Here is a 24,273-nt window from a genome sequence, read left to right on the forward strand (position 1 = left end):
TTATAATAAAATCAAATTTCTTGAAATTTAAAAAATTATTAAATTTTCCCAACGATATCTTACTTTTTCTTTGGCAGGTTTTCGACTTACTTTTAAAGTTTCAGTATTGGAATATAGATGGCAGTACCCATCCAGATACTGGATATTACTGAAGAAAAGTTTTTATTAACGTGAATAAATTTTTCGATGAAAAATTCTTTATCTTCAGTTGAAATTGTAAATTAAATCAAAGAATTCTTAATTAAGGGTGAATAAGCATTTTTATATCGATGAATAGTCATACTAAAAGGGGAATATTTTTTGAATAGGTAGATAGGTTTAAAAAGTTACCGAAGTTTATGAAGAAAGTATTGGCATCGTGTGTGGTATGTTTATTAATTATTTCAATTTTGCGCGTGAACACGAAAACTTTTTGTTCTGTTTTCAAGCGACCGGTGTTTAAATGTTAGAAACATTTATGTTAAGTTTTTAGCATCAAGAAATTTTGTAGTGATTATTTTCAATTTTATAATGAAAAATTACGTTGAAGTTGGAAGAAAAGGGTAAGTAAAAAATTACTACCTCAGTTTGGATTATTGTATAAATATGAAAATTGAAATAAAAAAGTGTACAACTTTTTTTTTATTTTATAGTTTTAGTTTGCTAAATGCTTCGCGGATTTATTTGAAACAGTTTAGAAATGCATTATATTGTCTATTTTTTTTTCTTTCACGAATTTCATTGTCAAATAAACTTTTAAAAAGAAGTATTTATAAGTAGAATATTCTAATAATAAAAATTAATAGTTAGATGATTTATAAAAAAAAAGTCTTCAATTTTATATTATAAATTTATTTATTACTTTGAAGACTATTTTTTTTCCTTTAGACATTTCTAATTTTTGCATTAAGTTTACTTTATTCAAATTATTGTTTTATTTTGAATTTTTTTTCTTCGCTATGTTCATGAGTCTGTTTTCTACAATTTTGTAATTTTTCTTTATCTACTGATTTTAAATGCAGTTTATTATAGTAAAACTCAAGATTTACCCCTCCATTACTAGTAAATCTTAAGTTTTACTAGTAATGAGATAAATAACAAAATACGTGATTTGGAATAAAGTGATGTACGTGTTATATTCCGACAATGATACGAATCACGTAATTTAGTCTAAAATATATTAGCGGAATTATTTTTATTCATTATAATGTATTGTTGCATACATATAAATTTTTATAGTTTTTTTATGATTAACGTTTGCTCACTTCGATTTGATTTGTAATGCTTGTTGGCATATGCCGATTCTTAGAAAGTTATTTCGTAATTTCTAGATTATGATATTCTTTTTAACGTATGATACTGATATCAGTAAGTTTTTCTCTCTCGTTAGTTTAGTAGTTTAGTTGTAACTTATGATTTAATTAAATACATGCATACATACGTATATATACATATACATATATATATATATATATATATATATATATATATATATATATATATATATATATATATATATATATATATATATATATATATATATATATATATATATATATATATAAAAGGTATTATTTGGCCCAGTGATTTAATATTTTACGTGATTGTTTATGAAATTTGAGAATAAATAGTATTTAATAATATTTTGTGTTTTATTTTACAAATTGATTTAAATAATTTGTTATATGTAACGGGAAATTAAATGTTTCGAAAACTTTTCGTATTGACAAATTGATTTAAATAATTTGTTATATGTGATGGGAAATTAAATGTTACGCAATTCTTTGTATTGACAAATTGATTTAAATAATTTGTTATATGTGGTGGTTAATTAAATGTTACGAATTTTTTTTTTGTATTATTTGACAAATAGATTTAAATAATTTGTTATAAGAAAATAAATATTACGAAATTTTCTGTATTATTAGACAAATTGATTTAATTACTTCATTATATTTATGCAAACTAGAATTCTATATTTCCTACTCAGCGCGCTAGTTAACGAAATATGAGAATTCTTCTAAAATTATATGTTGATAACATTATGCAATACATTTTATAAATTTATTTTAATCATTTTGTTATATTTATGTAATGGCAGATTAAATGCTAAGAATATTTTCTGTATAATTTTACTCGTTGATTTATTAATTACTTCGTTTTATTTATCTAATCATACATCTTGATTTCAAATTTTTCGAATTTGCTTATGAAACATGAGATATCTAGGGGAATTAAATGAAAACGAATCCACCACCTGTCAGTATCGTCTGTGGGAATTTCCTTCCCTTTTAGCCTTGCTCTATAGTTCAATAATCCATTAAATTATTCTCCCTGAAGTACCCTCCCCCCCTTTTTTTTTCTTCCACAGGATGCCAGATTTCTCCTCTAGGTCAAGGGGGAAAAAATAGCTCTAGGTGTTTGTTACAGTTGTAATGGGAAGGAGGTTAGAGTAATGATACCATTCGCAATTCAGTGATCATATTTTATTTTATTAAATCTAATAGAGCTATTTATTAATTTCATAATTTAACCTATTTATTTAAATAGGTTGCATTTTTTTTGACGAAATCTAATTTTGGAAAGGTATTGGTTGAGTAATTTTGGAGAATTAACAATAAAGAAGTTGAAATAATAAATATTATTAATACGACATTTAAAAATTATTTTTAAAAAAATTATGTTAGAATTAGCGTGTTCTTCCAATGATTTGTATCAATTTGTATACGCTCTTTTAGTTCTTGCAATTCTGTGCAATACGGAAACAATTTATTCATTTGTTTTACGGACTAGTGTGTTTATTTACTTGTGGGGTAATTAAATTCGGGAAATTTTTTTTTGTAATTTGGTTATTTTATACAAATTAAACACCGTACATAAATTATACATAAATTATTGCTTAATTATTATATAAATTATTAATTTCATAATTTAACCTATTTATTTAAATAGGTTGCATTATTTTGACGAAATCTAATTTTAGAAAGGTATTGGTTGAGCAATTTTGGAGAATTAACAATGAAGAAGTTGAAACAATAAACATTAATACGACATTAAAAAATTATTTAAAAAAAAATTATGTTAGAATTAGCGTGTTCTTGCAATAATTTGTATACGCTCCTTTAGTTCTTGCAATTCTGTGCAATTCGGAAACAATTTATTCATTTGTTTTGCGGACTAGTGTATTTACTCGTGGAGTAATTAAATTCGGGAAATTTTTTTTTGTTATTTGATTATTTTATACAACTAAACACCATACATAAATTATACTTAAATTATTACTTAATTATTACATAAATTATTAATTTCATAATTTAACCTATTTATTTAAATAGGTTGCATTTTTTTGACGAAATCTAATTTTAGAAAGGTATTGGTTGAGCAATTTTGGAGAATTAACAATGAAGAAAATGAAACAATAAACATTAATACGACATTAAAAAATTATTTAAAAAAAAATTATGTTAGAATTAGCGTGTTCTTGCAATAATTTGTATACGCTCCTTTAGTTCTTGCAATTCTGTGCAATTCGGAAACAATTTATTTATTTGTTTTGCGGACTAGTGTATTTACTCGTGGAGTAATTAAATTCGGGAAATTTTTTTTTGTTATTTGATTATTTTATACAACTAAACACCATACATAAATTATACTTAAATTATTACTTAATTATTACATAAATTATTAATTTCATAATTTAACCTATTTATTTAAATAGGTTGCATTTTTTTGACGAAATCTAATTTTAGAAAGGTATTGGTTGAGCAATTTTGGAGAATTAACAATGAAGAAAATGAAACAATAAACATTAATACGACATTAAAAAATTATTTAAAAAAAAATTATGTTAGAATTAGCGTGTTCTTGCAATAATTTGTATACGCTCCTTTAGTTCTTGCAATTCTGTGCAATTCGGAAACAATTTATTTATTTGTTTTGCGGACTAGTGTATTTACTCGTGGAGTAATTAAATTCGGGAAATTTTTTTTTGTTATTTGATTATTTTATACAACTAAACACCATACATAAATTATACTTAAATTATTACTTAATTATTACATAAATTATTAATTTCATAATTTAACCTATTTATTTAAATAGGTTGCATTTTTTTGACGAAATCTAATTTTAGAAAGGTATTGGTTGAGCAATTTTGGAGAATTAACAATGAAGAAAATGAAACAATAAACATTAATACGACATTAAAAAATTATTTAAAAAAAAATTATGTTAGAATTAGCGTGTTCTTGCAATAATTTGTATACGCTCCTTTAGTTCTTGCAATTCTGTGCAATTCGGAAACAATTTATTTATTTGTTTTGCGGACTAGTGTATTTACTCGTGGAGTAATTAAATTCGGGAAATTTTTTTTTGTTATTTGATTATTTTATACAACTAAACACCATACATAAATTATACTTAAATTATTACTTAATTATTACATAAATTATTAATTTCATAATTTAACCTATTTATTTAAATAGGTTGCATTTTTTTGACGAAATCTAATTTTAGAAAGGTATTGGTTGAGCAATTTTGGAGAATTAACAATGAAGAAAATGAAACAATAAACATTAATACGACATTAAAAAATTATTTAAAAAAAAATTATGTTAGAATTAGCGTGTTCTTGCAATAATTTGTATACGCTCCTTTAGTTCTTGCAATTCTGTGCAATTCGGAAACAATTTATTTATTTGTTTTGCGGACTAGTGTATTTACTCGTGGAGTAATTAAATTCGGGAAATTTTTTTTTGTTATTTGATTATTTTATACAACTAAACACCATACATAAATTATACTTAAATTATTACTTAATTATTACATAAATTATTAATTTCATAATTTAACCTATTTATTTAAATAGGTTGCATTTTTTTGACGAAATCTAATTTTAGAAAGGTATTGGTTGAGCAATTTTGGAGAATTAACAATGAAGAAAATGAAACAATAAACATTAATACGACATTAAAAAATTATTTAAAAAAAAATTATGTTAGAATTAGCGTGTTCTTGCAATAATTTGTATACGCTCCTTTAGTTCTTGCAATTCTGTGCAATTCGGAAACAATTTATTTATTTGTTTTGCGGACTAGTGTATTTACTCGTGGAGTAATTAAATTCGGGAAATTTTTTTTTGTTATTTGATTATTTTATACAACTAAACACCATACATAAATTATACTTAAATTATTACTTAATTATTACATAAATTATTAATTTCATAATTTAACCTATTTATTTAAATAGGTTGCATTTTTTTGACGAAATCTAATTTTAGAAAGGTATTGGTTGAGCAATTTTGGAGAATTAACAATGAAGAAAATGAAACAATAAACATTAATACGACATTAAAAAATTATTTAAAAAAAAATTATGTTAGAATTAGCGTGTTCTTGCAATAATTTGTATACGCTCCTTTAGTTCTTGCAATTCTGTGCAATTCGGAAACAATTTATTTATTTGTTTTGCGGACTAGTGTATTTACTCGTGGAGTAATTAAATTCGGGAAATTTTTTTTTGTTATTTGATTATTTTATACAACTAAACACCATACATAAATTATACTTAAATTATTACTTAATTATTACATAAATTATTAATTTCATAATTTAACCTATTTATTTAAATAGGTTCAATTTTTTTGTGTGATTATTTTATACAATTATTTACAATTATTTTAAACGATTATTTTATACAATTATTACTTAATTATCACATAAATTATTAATTTCATAATTTAACCTATTTATTTAAATAGGTTGCATTTTTTTTGACTAAATCTAATTTTAGAAAGGTATCGGTTGAGTAATTTTGGAGAATTAGCAATAAAGAAGTTGAAATAATAAGTATTATTAATACGACATTTAAAAATTATTCTTGTTCTTGCAATAATTTGTATCAATTTGTATACGCTCATTTATAGTTCTTGCAATTCTGCGCAATTCGAAAACAATTTATTTATTTGTTTTGCGGACTAGTGTATTTATTTACTTGTGGAGTAATTAAATTCCAGAATTTTTTTTTGTAATTTGATTATTTTATACAATTAAACACCAAACCTTTATTGTTTGGCAATTAAATGTCTAATTTTGTACTTCCTAGGTTACTTCAATGTAAGTGGAAAAATTAATTAATGTAGCATAAATATTAAACTTAATAAGAAATATTATTGAGTATTAAATAAATATCTTTTAATAAAAAATAGATTCTAAAAAAGAAAAAAAAATTTATTGAGGAGGAAAAAAATAACATGTGATCACCTGAAGAGATTTTTTTAATTGTTTTATTGAATATTTTTCAATAATTCAGTAAAATTTTCAGTTCTTTGTAACAATTGCAACTTCACAGTAGTGAATACCAACACTACAAGTATGCATGCATGAACTCATAAGCATCAAGCGTCAAGAAAACTATCTTTACCTGGTCACTCGCCCTCGAGTTACCTAGCAATATTTCCTCTTTTACCCATTTGTTTCATCACACTTAGTTTAACACACAGTTTTGTCATCTTATTTATGTTCTAAATTGCGAAATGTTGTTAATGTTTGGTGCAGTTTGCATCCAATTACTAATAATTTTGAATTCCGAGTTTCCATACATTTTGAATTCATTCATTTTAAGTTGTACAAAAAAACTAAACGAGTTCTTGCTTTTAATTTTCTAAATAAAAAGTAAATAAAAAAATTAAATGTAAGTAAAAATCCGTGTATTATATAAGGCAGAATATAAAAATTCAATTTAATTGATTTTAAAGTTTTATTTTACTATTTGCGCAATTCGACACTGTGTATTTTTAAATACGGAAGAATTTTTCTAAATAATAATATTTAACTTTTAACCATAATTAACATTCCAAATTTATAAGTCAACAAATGTATTGCATATCTTCTATTTTTAAATAATTCTTTCTCTTGTATTATTCCGAACTTGAAAATAATCTGTGGTCCAATTCTTTATTCCTCAACAATAATTATTAGATAATAATATTAATAATTAGAAAAATAATTAAACGTCAGATATAAATGGCGTAAATTTTAGTATTAAAGTAGTAAAACGAATAATATATATATATATATATATATATATATATATATATATATATATATATATATATATATATATATATATATATATATATATATATATAATAAAACGAATATTCCGTTAATGCTTAAAAGCTTAAAATGTTAAATTTAATAAAACATGCAGACATAGTAAAGAAAAAATTTTGTGGTTTATTGTAAACGAATTAATGATAAAAGCATTAATTAGAAGCTTAATTTTTTTTTGCCAACAGTAAGAAAAAAAATTTATTTTAACCTGTAACAATGTTAAACTCTTTAGGGATTTGTATTTATACTAAAACCCATTACGCGTACTTTCGTTTTTTCGTTTGTATTTTTATATATTTATTATTTTTTTTTTGCAGAGTAATTTTTAGAGTAATATTTTTTATGCTACAGCGTTTATATTTATTTTGAAAAACTCTTCTTTTTTAGTTCTCGGAATATTTTTTAGCACAAGGTATGCTCTTTGTGTAATTATTTTTCCTAATCTCTCTTTTTTTAATATCTGTCAGAGGGAATCTAATCTCTAATGATAAAAATAGGAAGGATATGCTATTGCAGAATGCATTTGGATCGAGTACTGGGCATATAAGTTCAATTAAAAAAAAATGCATTAAAATTATTTGTACACTTTTTTTTCAACATGGCAGCATTCTTCATTTTTACGTATCGAGTATTAAAATTAAATCTGAATATATAGACAAAAATAAGGATTCTCTTTTACAAAAAAAAAAAAAAAAAAAAAAAAAAAAGCCTTGAATAAATTTTGATCGGGTTTTCTTTTAAAAGGGGTTGACCTCAAATATTCTTAATTAGCGCAGACAGTATTTCAAGTTACAAAATGAGACATAAAAACGTATTTACTCTGAATAAACATACCATTTTTTCGACGGATTATGATTTCTAACCTTCAACATATTAGGTATAGCCACCATTTTGAAAAGATGGTCCTAATATTTTGGTCACGAGAGCGAAAAAGTTTGAACACCTTAATCTTAATTTTACTTTTTGAGTATTTCGCCATATCTGGAAAATTTTTTAAACGAATAGAAAATTTTTTATAAGGAAGTATAAAGCTCTTTTTATTCAAAGATTGCAAAGTCAGACACTGTTACCACACCATGTAATCCATTATAATATCGAAAAACTTTGAATTGTAAAATAGGCAAATTTTTACATTAAAGAATGTAATTTTATATTACAAAGTACACATTTTAAATGCAATCGGTCTTAATGGTTATTGAGAAATCGAATTCAAAATTGTTATTGCTGTAAGTGGTATGGATGTAGCAGTGGCGTAGCGAGGGAGGAGCAAGGGGGGGCATCATGCCCCGGGCGCTACTCACAAAGGGGCGCCAGATGGTCAACAAAACAAAATTGTTGGATAATTTTTATTTTTATTATAATTTATTTCTGGAAAATATATTTTAAATTTAGTGCCAGAGAAATATAATAAATGTAAATTCGTAAATAAAAAGGAACACTAATCAAACTGTAATAATATATTAATAATAGAAATGACACGTCTTTTCTAATGGCAGGGCTGACTCGACCTGTGTCTGTCAGCACTTCCTTATGGCATCTACGCTGTGTGGTTACATATATTATCTCCAAATATTTGCAGGGTGCTCAAATTCTGTTGCGAAATATACTAACTTTTAGTTTCATAACTTCAGTTCATTTCTGATATGAAATCTTAAGGAGGAATGATCGTGTGCAGCTCAGATTACAAGATCCAAGAATGAATTTTAGAGAAGCATTCCATGATCTTGAATCATTAGCGACTGAACTAGCCGAAATTCGAGACAAGCTCTGTGAAGAGGCAATAGAAAAAGCGAAGTCTCTTTGTGAAAAATGGGATATTGATGCAACAATACGTGTAAGAAGACGCCGCAAAATGCCGGAGAATTTCCTAGAGATGTCAGTCTTTCCGCAGAAAGTGAAATTTCTCGCGTTATGAAAAGCGTTCTTGGTCATCTCCAACAAGAAATATATACAGGATTTACACGATTAAGTGACCTTAATTTCAAATTTGGATTTCTACTAGACGTTGAAAATTTATTAAACAAGGATAATGTTTTTAACGACCTTGAAATTTTTTAAAAAAAATTTGGAGGAATTTTATAATACAGATTTCAATGGAATAGAACTCTTTATCGAAGTATGTGACTGCAAAATGTTACTCCGTAGTAGAAAAGAAATTGAACTTAAAACTCCATTAGAATCTCTTACTTTTATAATCCCGTGTGGAGAAGATGTTTTTCCAGACCTCCTGACTATCTCAGTATCAATTGCTAGCTGCGAATGGCCATTCAGCAAATTAAAATTAATTTTGACATATCTACGATCAACGATGGGACAAGATCGCCTAAGTGACTTAGCATTTTTAAGTGTGGAAAGAGAAAAATTTGAAATGATAAACTTTGATGATATTATTGATAAATTTGCTTCATCAAAAGCGGAAAATTTATACATAGTAATTAGTTTTATTAATGAATTATAATCATATTATTAAATATATGTATCTCCTTAGAGATAATAAATATTTACTTTTTTATTGTTTTAAAACTACGTGTTTTTAAAATATTTCTTTATAAATATGTAAAATAAATAATGGGTATCTTTTTAACTAATTCTAGATGATCATATACATTTCAAAATCTAGTCTTGTTTTCTCAACTACATTTTTTGTCTCAAATTTAATGCCTAGCTTGAGCCTATGACTTTATTTATTTTACTTAATTTATTTATTACTTTGCGAGTATATTTTACTTATAATATTAGATGGTTTTCGAGTGAGGGGGGGGGGGGCGCTAAAAAGGTATTGTGCCCCGGGCGCGAGTTAAGCTCGCTACGGCACTGGGATGTAGGGATCCGAAAATGGCTAGTTTATTTAATTTTTTAAAAATATAAATAAATGAGTCTGTAATATGTTAAAAAAGAATTGCAATTTTTTATTAAGGAGTAATATTTTTTTACTTGAAGATATTTACGTTCGCTAGTGTTGTTGAATCCATTGTGTCCGTTATCAAGAGGTTTATAAGTTTGCGAATCCTTCGCAGAATTATGCAAATCTGCGGAGTATATTTGAATTGTTCATACATCAGCCAATAGAACATGTCCAGAGTGTCGTGGGTTCGTTGCCTAATCATAGGGGTGAGAGTGCATTTTAGCTGTAGAGATGCATATTAAACTAGTGATAATGGGCTCCTCTAGGTACCCTTATGTCTCGATGCGCTACCCCAAGTTTGACGCAACACGCACTTAAGGAATCCCTTTTTTAAAGTTAATTGCTTAAGACTCACTTTAACCAAGGGTCTGTTTAGAAGAAATTTGGGTCCGTTAGAGGTTATTAAATTGCTGACATGGAACAATCCAAAGTACCGAATGAAGCGAAATCCGCCAAACTCACTTCCTCTCCCCTTGTGTAGACTTGGTTTAGTTATTATTTTTAGAATTTATATCTTTGGAGGTGACTACATTCGTAAAAATTTGTTTTCACGAATGTATATAATTAGAATGTTCTAATAATTCTAATTATATAAGTAACAGGTGCTAAATTATTTTTGTAATGAATTCAAATATTTCCCTATTAAACAAAATTACGGTTCACTTTTAAAAAGAAATTAATATTGGGTATTTTTATTTCGCCAAGAATCAACAGGGTGGACAGTCCAGAACAGTTGTCCAGAAGAGCGGTAGTGTTAGAATTCTGGCCACCCTTTGTTTTTACTCTCATTTTAGTTTTCCGTCACTCCCGGCTTCAAGATTAACGCATTGAATTGCCATCCAGGTAACTTGTACAGGTTAATGGTCAATCTTCGACTTGTAAATGGAGTCTAACTTTCGATTTCCAGCACCCCAGCACTTTGGTATAAGGAGTGGGATGTTTAGCACTTAGGTATCAGGAGTGGGATGTTTAGCACTTTGGTATCAGGAGTGGGATGTTTAGCACTTTGGTATCAGGAGTGGGATGTTTAGATTTTTGGTATCAAGTGCACTACAAAAAGAGATAAACTTTGACTCTTTATTATAGTTGGCTTTCAGTGAGATCGTTCATACAACCTGTTATTTAACGCAAACCCTGCTTTAAACAAGATCAAAACCGACATTTCGAATAAGACCTAAGTATTTCCTACATTCTCTGGCCAAATTATTAGACGCAGTATTAGATTCTATGTACAATCTTAATCATCAAGTGATTGTATACAGCTTTATTGTTTTTACGAGACTGAAACCGGGTTGCACTTGTTTACGTTCGTGCATCAACTGGTTAACATTGTAATGCAATATGTTAAAAATAAATACAAATAGGAAGCATATAAAAAATCTCCTGAATAAAAACCTATTACATATATGTTTAAATATAAAAATATTGCATATAAACTCGTGCATATAATTATTAAGAAACTACAGTGCGTCTAATAATTTGGCCTAGTTATTATAATATACTAAACGACCGGTAACTGAGTGATAGCTCTTTGCGCTCCCGTGCCACAGGTCCTGGGTTCGTTCCTCGGGTCGGGCAAGGTTGACTCAGCCTTTCATCCCCTCAGTGGGTCGATAAATGAGTACCAAGCATGCTTGGGAACTAAACACTGGGGATTCCGCTTTCGGCTGACCACCTGACCGGAACATCTGCTCATGCACCCCAGAGCCCAAGTTCAAGAAAACTGAGATGGGCACAATGTAGGCCTTGGCCCTCTATGGGTTGTTGCGCCACTGAGTTTAGTTTAATATACTAATATAATACCTGATGTAATAAATATTCTATGTCTGTATCGTCTAATTAAACCAATCATCAAATTTATATTATATATTGTCTAATTTAACCAATTGATACACGAACACAAGTACAAACCGGTACACAAGTACAAAAATTTATACACAAGTACAAACCGGTTTCAGTCGTGTAAAAGCAATAAAGCTGCATGGTATCACCTGATAATTAGATTTCACATAGAATCTTATAGTGCGTCTGATAATTTGGCCCGGGGCTGTAGTTTCTTGTATGTTAGTTAAAAAAAAATTTAGTTACTTTATTAACAGAAATTTAACCCTTGCTTATTAAATATTCTTACATGCAGCATATTTCTTTCAGACAAAAGGATCACTTGGAAAATATTAGACTGGATATTCCACTTTCGTCGTCTGATTCCAACCTCTACTCTAGTGTCAACTATCGTAAGTTGGTAGCTCTTAAGCAAGGCTACACCAACGAGGAGTTTCTGGAGATGGAAGATGCCCACGACCGTTTCAAAGATTACGTCGAAGAAAGCTACATCGATAACTCCGAAGTATTTCGGGACACATACCCGCCCAATCGCGGACCGGAGAACATGGGTTTCTACATAAACTACGGCAAGTTGAAGCTGAAACCCACGAGCTCCGAACGCACCCACGATCACGATAAGAAGCATCGCGAAAAAAAGAAGCACAAGCAACAACACAAGGAACGGAAACGTTCCAAATCAGACAAGCATTCCAACAAAGAGTTCGCTAATGTGGAAGCGAACCCTGTCTCTTGTGCTGATGCTCAATCGGATCCTTTAGCAGGTTTGGCTGAATCCGTGCCTCCTCCTCCTTCTATGCCAAGTCACGAACGCATCACCAAAGAGGAAAGAAAAAAGCTAAAGTTATTACGCAAGGAAAAGAAGTCGCGAGATTTTGTTGAAGAGACGAAATCGCCAAAGAAGCGAAAGAAGAGAGTGGACGAGGACGTGACTCTGGATAAAATTTTAATGTCGAGAGCCAAGGAAGTGAAAAGCAGCGAAGGAAAACTGAATAAATCATCCAACTACGTTCTGGTGCCCGATCTTCGAAACGGACTGTATCCATATTATAATACTACATCTTGAGTAGAAAAAATATTGCACTAAATGTTTGTAAAAAAGATATATAAATAGTATATGCATGTTCATTATTTAATGATATCATCTGTATTCTTTCTCTATTCGCGTATATTTCATAACTCTATTTATATCATTGAAAATAAAGCTTTAATTTGGAATAATAAAATGTATTAAAATTATCTTATCCACTATTAAACCTTTAAAGCACCGGCGTCACTCCCTTTTTATGTATATATTTGTTCATGTTCTAATTACAAGCAAAAATATATTTTGATGTTTTTAATTATAAAAAGAGTCTAATTGTTACTAAAAAAAACGTTTAGATTATCGGAATTATATTTGTACTAAAATAGAAAATCCCCCAAAAAAGTAGCATGAATTTTTTTTCATTCTTATTTAAAAATGTATCAATAATAAAAAAAAATCAATGATGAACAACTGCTTTTTTTGGATGTAAATAAGTGTAAATTTGAAAAATTGTTGTTAGGAAGTGAGCCTTGTTTGGAAGATTTTACCTTTAACGCGGAAAAGAACACCTGTTTTTTTATGCTGTATTTCATAATCATAAATTATTAAAATGCTAAATATAATATTTTTCACAGAGTTTGACCTAAATTAATTACGAAATAATGAAAAAAGTATCTAATAAGCACAGTGTTCTCCCAAGGAATAAAAAAGGATCGGGTGCTTTCTCACAGAAGGGAAATTACAGTTTCGAAAGGACACTCACTTACCACCATTAAAATTTATCATAATGTGTAATATAATATAATAACTGTATTTTACTCTCTATTTTTAAATTACTCTCTTATATACTATTTAATGTGTATACTTCACAAAGTAATTCTTCCTCATTATCAAAAACAAAGACAAGCTGAAAGACAATCAGTATATAAATTTTCTTTTAAATGAGTAAATTAAATAAGCGAAAAAGTATACATTTTTGTAATATTTTAAATTTCATGTGTTTAAATTTAAGCTAATACTTGCTGCTAAACAATTGCACTGGTCATTTTTAGACTTTAAATACTTTCCGTTCTTTTCAGTATCTTGAGGAAAAAATGTACTTTTTCTCTAAAGAAATCTCAACTCTGGTTAACGATCTGATCTAATAGTAATCCTTGAAAAATTTTATCCAAATTATTGAAAGAAAAAAAATTTACGTGAATATAACTAGAGAACTAGAACTATATAACTAGACAACATAAGAAAAATATAGCTAAAATAAAGGAATGAAATTAAAAATTAAAGTTAAATAATTATCAATAACTAAATAAATCGGAAGTGGACTTTTCATTAAAACAGCCTTCATGAAAAAAAAATCTTTTCCTGAAAAAATAAGATTAAAAGGTTATAAATCGGAAGTGGACTTTTTCATTAAAACAGCCTTCATAGAAAAAAATATTTTCCTGAAAAAATAAAATAAAAAGGTTATAAATCGGAAGTGGACTTTTTCATTAAAACAGCCTTCATGAAAAAAAAATCTTTTCCTGAAAAAATAAAATAAAAAAGTTATAAATCGGAAGTGGACTTTTTCATTAAAACAGCCTTCATAAAAAAATATTTTCCTGAAGAAATAAAATAAAAAGGTCATGTTTATTAAGGAATGGCGGCTTTTTTTCACAAAAAGGACAAGGAAGGCGCATTTATAGGGATTAAAGGGCATCAGGGTGAGATGTCCTTCTAAAAACGCTTAGAGAGGACCCTGATAATTATTCTGCATCAAATCTACTTTCTTATTCATAGGTTAAAGTAGTTTTGCTAATTGAATTGCAAATCAATAGTGTAGAATGCTGTATCTTGTTTATTACAGCAACATTGATAATATGAAATTTCGCGGGTGTACCTCAAAATAAAAGAAAATGTACCTGATATTTGTTTTACTAAACTTTGTCATTGATAGCTTAAATTTTTTCCTATAATACTAAACTCTTATAATAAAGACAAATATCGTTCACCTCGCTTTGCCTTGTAAATTTTTTGCAAAACTGTTCAGAATACTTAATTTTGCTCTAATTTTCTATGTTCTCACGTTAAAATGAGCACATTATTTACAAAATAGCAACTAACTTAAGAACTCTATTTTACTATATGTTTGCTGTTGTATGTGTGAAATTGCGTTTAATACTTAAAAAAAAATATGCTTTTTAATTACTATATAATTAATTTAGTTTTATGTAAAACAAGTAATAATATAAAATTTCAGTCAGTATAAATGTTTTGAGTATCTTATATAAATTTAACCATCTTTTTATTTTTATCCGTGATTTATTAACTACGTTTTCATTAAAAAGTGATGGAATAATTTAAAATATGTTTTTCTGAAATTTCTCCTTCCACATTAAATATTTATCATTAATTTAATTTAATTAAATCCATCGGAAATCAGAAAACTTCACTAGTCTTTCAAACTTATTAATTCCCTTTTTTCAGTAAATTAATTTCAATTTAAGATTTTATAAATATCCAAAATTAAGTCAAGTAAAGGAAATGGTTATGGATTTTGTTTAACTGATTCCAAATATCGCCTGAGAAAACAGTTCATAATACATGCTGGGTGTTTATGAACAAATTTATTAACTTGTAAATCAACATTCAAATTAGGTGATTTTAAGTTAATATATTTTTAAATTTTCATTAAATTCATTTCAAGTTTTAAAGTTCTTGTAGTCACTTTATAATCAATGCATGCTTTTAATTCGAATTTTGGTTCATTCTTTTTTTTCTTTGAGTTCGAAGTAATAAGACTTCGCCATATATGCATATTTAAGGTTTGTTTTAAGCTCATGGAAGACCCTGTAAAATATGCGAAATTACGCAAAAATTTTCACGAAAAACAGAAAAGAACGAATTATTGAAAGTGAAGAATAAAAATTTTCCATTGTATTATCAATAATATTCTTTACGTTCGATGCCAAACAGCTAAATTAACCGGTCTGGAGCAGTATCTAATCTAGTTCTGACTTTGTTTTTCGTGTAAGTATGAGCTGAAAATGAATAAATTAACTTTGAATAATAGTTTTTGAACAAGAACTGTTAAAAGCGATAAGAAAGGTTACGTTACCAGAGCAATATAATTCTTAATTCCTGAATTTTGTTTTTTCAAATTTCCGCACTTTTTTCTAAATTTAGGAGATATATTACCGTGTTCTTGTCACTATTTAGAGCGTTAAATAGCTGTTAGTGCTTGTATTTAAACATATGAATGTAATATATTCATATGTCTCATGCATTAATTCATATTCATATGTCTCATGCATTAATTCATATTCATATTGTCTCATGCTTTAGTTCATATTAATATGATAATTTAAACATATAAATTTGATGATGATAATTTTAACACATGAATCTGATTTTAACAACTACTGATTTAAAAGAAACTACTAAATGGCCTATCCTGTATAATATACTTTTAGTTGGATATTTTTATATCATACATTTTTCTCTTCCTTTTTAAAACTCAATACACTTACTTTATTTTTGCTCCCAAGATTGATGATTATTTTTAGTTTTCCATTCTCTAATCCCAGAACAAGAAATGTAGTAGCCTTTTCCGTGGTTGTTGCAAGCAGTAGCCCTCCAGGTCTGGGAGTTCTAAACCTTAACTGAACATCTTCAGCTTGTGTCTTGGATCCTTCCGGTATATCAATCTTCATATATTGGCTACCATCGAAGCTCAATGTGCTTGCATCTGAAAATATTGAAGTTGTTATAGAAAGTATAAAAATCTGTTTATACAAAATTAAAAACCTTAATAAAAGAAGGTTCTGAGAAAGAATTTTGTAAAAATTCTTATTTCCTCGCGGGAAGGACTAAACTATTTTAGTTTCATGCAACTGTAAAACATTTTCTTCATGGCTTGAAATCATGCACATCCGCGCGGATAAAGATACTAAGTGACAACGTCTGAGTGTTTTCAGAGTGGATAATTCTTCCAAATGCATTTGGCGAGAAAGAGTAGACAACAAGCAACTTAGAAAGTCTCTCTCTTGGAGGTAAATTAAAACACGAAAAATTCGAACCTAATGACTAAAATTTTTTAAATGAGTGTGGACGCTTGAAGATTTCTCCACCTTCCTGTTGAGAAATAAAGGCAAGGAATAATATTTATTTCCTATTGCCATTTTTTAAACTCTAAAGCTAATTTATTCGAATTCATAAAATATAACGAATTCATAAGTATATTTTCATATCCAAGAACAATCCGAGAATGCCTTAGGTCTGCTTTGATTTCTTTAAAAAAATGAAAGAAAACATGATGGGTTGTTCATTTTGCGCGATAGCTTACTCAAAATACTTCCAAAATAGCACTTATCAGCCTATTCGCAAAAGAATCATCCCGAAGTGTTAGATTTGGTTTCTGAAAACGTACAATAGAACTTTTTCACCCGCTTCAATTAAAGGATACTAGACCTATTCATACTAACCTTTAGCACAGACTGGTCCAGTGAAACCTGTTCTAGTACAGTCACATACATATCTGTTCCATCCTTCCGAACACAGACCTCCATTCAGGCAAGGTTGACTATCACACTGTGATGGTGACGTATGACAAGATGGTCTGAGGCTTCCAGAGTCTTGTTCCCTCGCTTGCGCTGCCAGATCTATCGTTTTCCCATTGATGACCAGTTGCCGCAAGCATCCCACATAACCATAGTTCAGTTTGGCAGTCCATATTTCACTGGGGACGTTTGGACCTTGGTCAGATGGAGCAAGTGATCCGACAAAAAGAGGGCCTTCCAAGTCTAATTGATTTGCTATGCCTGGAGATGAAGAAGATTCAGGATCATTAGAACGCAATTTATTACTAATTATTAGCGCTAGAACTGATTTGCATAAAAAATATGTTATTATGCTTAAGTCTGATGAGATAATAGAATATTGTGGAAAAATACTGTTAGCAACTAACTTAAACTAAAGTCTAAATCTATACAAACCGTCCACATTTGGGCAACGGTAAAGGCAACTTTATCACCATATGTCTCTTAACAGACACTGGAAAGTTTTGGATGTTACGAAGAAAAGTTCCCCTTATCCACTAAATCTTATCAATCTTTCATTCATTCTGTGTTCAGCAAAATAACAGAAAAAAAGTCTATGAAATAAACCATAATTGTGCTTCTATACAATTTTAATGTGAGAAAGTATTCAAATATTGCAAAAACTTTGAGAAGCTACTAATGTAAGGTACATTATTAATGAAAGTATATTATTATAACCCAGGGCTAAAGAGAATAGAAGGGCTGGTTCACTCCTTTGAAGTATCTCTCGCCGCGCCGATCCTCTGACGTCACTCTAGTGACGTCACTTTGGCGCAAAGGTCGCACTTTTACTTCAAGAACGGAGCGTTTGGCCTTACTAGCTCTAACTAATATTGGATCATTTCTTTTTGCGAGATATTCTAAGACATCTGTTATTTTCTATAATGACTTTCCTCAGTTTTTGCAATGAATTTACAAGAATTTAAAACTATTATCGAAATACCAGTTTGCGCGATTGCAACTTGCAAAAATTCTGATACAAAAACAAAAGGAAAAAGTATAATTTTTCGCGTGTTCCCTAAAGTAAATGAACAACTATGTAAAGAATGGATTCCGAAATGACACAGTTAATATAAAACAGCAATACGTTTATTCTGTCGTAAAGAACTTTTATAAAAATTCATTATCTAAATAGAAACCGTCTCGTTACTTCATAAAGAAAGGCAGGTGAAAAGAATTAAAAAATGGATAAAGCCAAAGAAAATTAAAATGTAAATAAAAAGCATAAATAAAATATATAGTATATAGTTGAAATTTTCCTAATTTCATAACATATTTTTTAATGTAGTTATTCTAAATATTTATGATTTTTTTTAAAAATTATATTCTCTTCAATTTAAATATCTATAAATTATATCATCGTAAATTTAAATGTCTATAAGCAATTGTAAAATTTCTAATGTCATTATGAATCTAAATTATTATTTTGTTTCAGTAATTAGCGTTTAAGGTTGATGTTTCCTAATGATTAGGTATGAACAAATTGCTATTAACGACATATTTTAAAATCAGGGATTCTAAATTTAACTTAACTTATCGTTATAAAAGAATATGTAGATAAAAAAAGTGTCGATATATGCCTTCATTTTTCTTAATAGTTAAAGTTAGAACTGAACTTTTTAAAATAAAGTATTTATCGTGTCATTTTCACCAACTAGCAAAACATTTTTATAAGTTTAAAATGGTATTTTTTTTAAATATAATAACCAAGAAAGTTTTTTTTTGAACTATGTTTATGAACGGAAATAATGTGCTAATTACGTAAAGTTTTTGAAGGTTAATAACCAGAAAAAGTCTAACTTATTTTTACAAAGAGAAAGATGCAAAGTTATCATATCTTTGCTTGCGATCTCCGAGATCTGTGGACACAGTGACGTCATGAGGAGTGAAATCGTAGCTTCAGCTCTAAGAGCGGAGTGAACTAGCCCTTCTATTCTCTTTAGCCCTGATTATAACCGGCGTTGAACAGCCCACTAGATTCCCGAGTTTATGACTTTAAGTGTTCAACTACGTAGCCTTGCAAATTTGAACCCAACCCAGAAGACAAGAATATTCTTGGATCAGCATTGGAGCAAACTAGTTTTTGGTGGGGACTTTTTGACGGAACTAACCCACATTTACGTTAAACGGAGATGAGAGCCACGGAAACCACCCACGGTTATCCCAACGGCAAGGGGACTATAACCCATGTTCAGTTTACCGCATGTCATATATCAACCGCTGAGATTCGAACTTGGCTCACCTTATTGGAAGGCGAACGCTCAATCACCTGAACCACCGCGGTTCTGTATATTATTATTGAAAGTATATTGTTGTAAGTATATTGTTATGTACACACCATAACAAAACCCCAGGTCAAACATAGACAGAGGCAGGTCAGTAGGATTTTATGGCAGGACAGGTGGAGCAGCTCTGCAAACGGGAGACACACACACTATTTGATACCTACAGTTAACGATTGTTTTTTATCCAGCGATTTTTACTTTAATCAGTTTTTAACTTCCCATGGTGTATTTGGCGATCACCAAGCTAGGATGTTTCAAAAATCCTCCGCGTGCAAATATTGCGGTCACTAACAGACTATTAAACATCTGATGCTTGACTGTCAAAAATTTGCAACCATTAGGAGAAATAGTTTTGACAGAAGAGGCGACATAAGATCTTGGTGCAGGACTAATAAACAGAGGCAAATTATTAAAAACATCATTAAACGCACCCTGGAGGACGCACTCGCCCCTGATGACATTTTGGATCCGCTCTACACGAACTAAACTCAGTCCCGGTTGTTGGGCTGCCCGCCTGTTCGCTTCCCGTTATTTTGACAACGTTTTGTTGTTTTATCTATCTCATTCGCTTTTTAATTCTGTTTTAATCTATTTATTCACTACATTCTGCTTTTTAATTGGCTTATTTACATTGCCTTTCTTTGCTTTACAATTTTTAGCGTCTCCTTTTAATTGTATTTGATAATTGTTTGTTTTACCACTTTACTCTCGGAGCATTTTAATTATTTTACTGCTGTTGCCATCAGACTCTGTAATGTTTGCATAATGTTACTCTGTAATGTTACTTTTTTGTATTTTATGTACTTTTTTGTTTTCTTGATTTTAATAAACATTTACTCGTATGCCCTAAATTGGGGCAGGTCGGGGTAAATATTTCATATTATTATTGTACAATATTATTTAATGTATTCTAGCATTTTGTAGAACATGTTTCCTTTTATTTGGTATTAAATCTTTTATGATCATCTGACTTAATTTTTTTAACCTCAAAATCATGAAATTCAAAGAGCCATAAACCATAATTTTAAAAGAACAAACTAAAAATTTTTTTAATAAATACATTTTTTTATTTGACGAAATTACTCTTTTTGAAAACTGTAATGCCTTTTTAACTAGTTTTATTCGTGCGAGGTGGCGAAAGAAAACTCGTTTGGAGAAAAATTAGCTCTATTAATCACCTGACTTTTATCTTTCATGGGGATTAAAATGAAAAGCTTAATCCTCATGTCATGGATGATTCAAATAATCTTCACACTTTGGATGACATGAAAATAAACATAAAAAATATAATTTCAGAATTTAGAACAGCTCAAGTAAAGAATATCGTTTGGTATGCATAATCTCCTTCCAACTCTTTCGACTCAGTTTAGTATAGTTCTCCGTGTATTTGCTTTTTTGCTCAATTGACTTATTGGTGCTCTTTCAATTGACTTATTGGTGCTCCACACCACTTCGAGGTTCTATATCGATCCTGTTGGTATTGCCTGAGTTCATGCCATTAATATTTTACGTGCAATACGGATAGGTAGAAATAGTTCATGGGCTCATAGCTTGCGGCTACTTAAAATAATATTTTTGATAAAAGGAAAAACGACGTAATCGTTTGAATTTTGTAAAACAAAAATCGTTCGACTTCCTGAAGTTACACATATTTTGTGGTCAATGTATAAAATCCAACGTTCTGTGGAATGCTTAAAAAACCATCGGTAAAGTATGAAACAATAAATATATCTCACACTTTCTTAGTTCGAGTTCTTTCTTGGAGTCATAAATTAAAGGTAATATAAAGTGAAAACTGGCGGGAACAATGTGAAAATTTGCATTTTTTAAGCATTCCATAGAATGACGACAAAGTGCTAATTTAAGATTTTATAGGCATTTCCATCTAGTGTGGCAGAAACTAGCTGCCATCTAGTGTGGCAGAAACTAGACGTCCAAATTAACATGACCAACGGTATCTCATCCATTGTGGTGCTCCTGAAAGAGTGGATACCACCTCTGGAGAACGCACTAGGTCTGCTAAGCGGCAAGACCAATTGTGCAGCAAATTGGAAATAAAAGAAATAAATAAAAAATAAAAAAGGAATTGGTTTTTAAGACTAACGAATATTTAATGCGCCGAAAGACATTACTTCCCGGCCCCCCTAATATATATATGGGATGTATTGGCTGGAATTTCTGTGCACTGGCTGAGATTTCCAGATCTCACAGATTTCCTGTTACACAAAGCGTTTAACAAAAATAGAAAACGATGTAAAGGTAGTTTAATTTAAATTAAGCGCGACTACATAACTCAAGTTTTCTTTACCTGGAGTTGTAAAATCGTAAGCGGCTTCATCAACAGCTATCCTTCCAGTTTTGCCAGTGCGTCTTAACGTTACAGTGTGCCATTGGCCATCATCGCACCGTTTAGAGGAAGCTTTTACTTTGGCAATACCAGATCCTAATCCAAGAATTAAATAAACATGTCCATCTAATAGCTCCAAAGCAAACACATCGCCTTGACCACCATTGTACATTAGTAATCCAGTTGCTTCGTTGGTTCGAAATCGAAAGGCAATAGACCCAGTCTTGCTTCCTTCCCATGTGGGTAGTGCCTGAAATAAAAATTATATGATCTTACGCATGGTAATTACGGCCAACGTATGCATATGTAGTAGGCTAATTGAAAAAATTCTGGTCTCTTTAGGCAAAAAAAGTCTTTAGTATCTTTTAATCTGGTTTAAACTTATTTCAATCAGCTTTAAAGCCTTTTCATTAATTGAGATGTATGCGAATTCAAATAGACTGAATTTTTCTCTATGCTTATTGTCACAAACCTTTGAGCGCCACATCAGCCATCGGTGGCTGACACTGGACTTTCCATTTAAGCCGGGTTAACCACCGGTGGCTGACTCTGAAATTACATTTAGGCTGCGTCAACCAACAGTGGCTGACACTGAAATTACATTTAGGCTGCGTCAACCATCGGTGGCTGACACTGAAATTACATTTAGGTTGCTTCTGCCACCGCTTGCTGATACTGATCTTTCACATAGGCTGCGAAAAACAGCTGGTTGACAGAGTATAACATGATATAGAACTATAAAATTTACACTCTTTTATGGAATTGCAGAAAATGTATTCAAAATTTACTTAATTATTATGATTGTTGGTTTAATAAATTCAATTTAGAAGATTTTTATCCACCACTATTTTCAAACAATTTGTAGGCATATATAATTCACCACTTTCATAATTAGAACTCATCATAGACAATATTAATCATAGCCCCTCAACCAATTTCTTACTCTCAGATGGTATATTATCAAAATTTATTAAGCATTAATTTTTCACTTATTTTTGTAGTGCCCAACAACTTATTATTACTTTTTTATTCTTCATGATAAAACTGCTGCTCTGTACAGTCGGCAAAAAAAAAAAGATATCACCTTGAATAACTTTTGTTCTAATGATCGGATTTTCACGATCTAAGTGTCAATCTTAATGGTTCCCGGGGGTGACCTCAAATATGCTAATTAATTAGTGCTAACTATTAATTAAGTTACGAAATCAGACACAAAAACGTACTTTCTCTGAATAAACATGTATTTTTTTTTACATATTTGGATTCCTAACCTTCAAAATATAGGGGGTAGCCGCAATCTGGGAAATATGGTCCCCATAGTTTGGTCAGGAGAGCGATCCAAAGTTCGTACCCGTTAATGTTAATTTCACTTTTTACGTTTTTAGTCATATTTTCAAAACTAATAAAGCAATTTGAAGAAAATTGCGCCCACTCATAAAACTCATTTACCCAAAGATAATTTCATGAAAAAAGTAATTTTTAATAATTATTAATTATTTTTTATTATTTAATTAAATTGAGGATGAAAAAATTTTGAATTATAAGGTATGAATTTTTTTATACCATAATAATCTACATATTTTTCAATAGACAAATCTAAAGTTTCAACTGTTTTTATTTATTAGAAGTTGAAAAAAATTAAAATTAATTATTTTTAAAAAAATAATTTGGCGACAATAAAAAAATGATTAAATGGGGCGATTAATATTAAAATGTGATAAACTTGCGAGGAACTTGACTTCGCGTGTAGTGTAAAATTTCATTCATATTTTTTTCGCTAATAATCGTTTGCTAATCTTTTTATTTTTATTTCTTTCAAACTATAAAATATGATGTTTCTTTTTAGTCATTTAATAATTTATTTGTAATTTAGTAAAGAAATTATGAATAAAACATTTTGAATAAAAAACACTTTATTCAACGAATGTCTAGTTTTATAAAGGCGTGCTTCTGATAGAATATGATTATGCACCAGATTGTGCTTACTTAATGTGATTATTTTTTAATTTTTGATTTTCTTTTTCAATAACTGATACAATTTCAATAATATACATACGTATGCATAGATTTGGAATAATATATTTATCAATTTCTTGAATATATATTTTATAATTATTAATACGAATGCGTAGTCAACATTTTTAATCATCTTAAAACTTCGCCCGGTGGCTGGCTGAGCGATAGCGCTTCGCGCTG

General features: G+C 29.2%; 2 protein-coding genes across 3 annotated transcripts in view; one reads left to right on the plus strand and one right to left on the minus strand.

Annotated features, from left to right (window-relative positions):
• Positions 1-24,273, minus strand: part of LOC107438212 (neurexin 1) — a 302,816-nt gene that overhangs the window by 29,174 nt on the left and 249,369 nt on the right. For both annotated transcript variants that reach the window (XM_071185922.2, XM_071185921.2), the window contains exons 9-11: positions 22,039-22,327; positions 17,332-17,667; positions 16,378-16,595 (exon numbers count right to left, since the gene is read on the minus strand). In XM_071185922.2, the coding sequence (XP_071042023.1) occupies positions 16,378-16,595; positions 17,332-17,667; positions 22,039-22,327 (843 nt within the window). The remainder of the gene's footprint in view (positions 1-16,377; positions 16,596-17,331; positions 17,668-22,038; positions 22,328-24,273) is intronic.
• On the plus strand, positions 151-13,067 carry LOC107438228 (uncharacterized). Its single transcript, XM_016050460.4, has 2 exons — positions 151-542; positions 12,151-13,067. The coding sequence occupies exons 1-2, from the start codon at positions 511-513 to the stop codon at positions 12,905-12,907; spliced, it is 789 nt and encodes a 262-aa protein (XP_015905946.1). The 5' UTR covers positions 151-510; the 3' UTR covers positions 12,908-13,067.

This window comes from Parasteatoda tepidariorum, chromosome 5 (assembly GCF_982258835.1).
Source record: "Parasteatoda tepidariorum strain Cologne lab strain chromosome 5, Ptep-v5.0, whole genome shotgun sequence".
NCBI classification, from domain to species: Eukaryota; Metazoa; Arthropoda; class Arachnida; order Araneae; family Theridiidae; genus Parasteatoda; species Parasteatoda tepidariorum.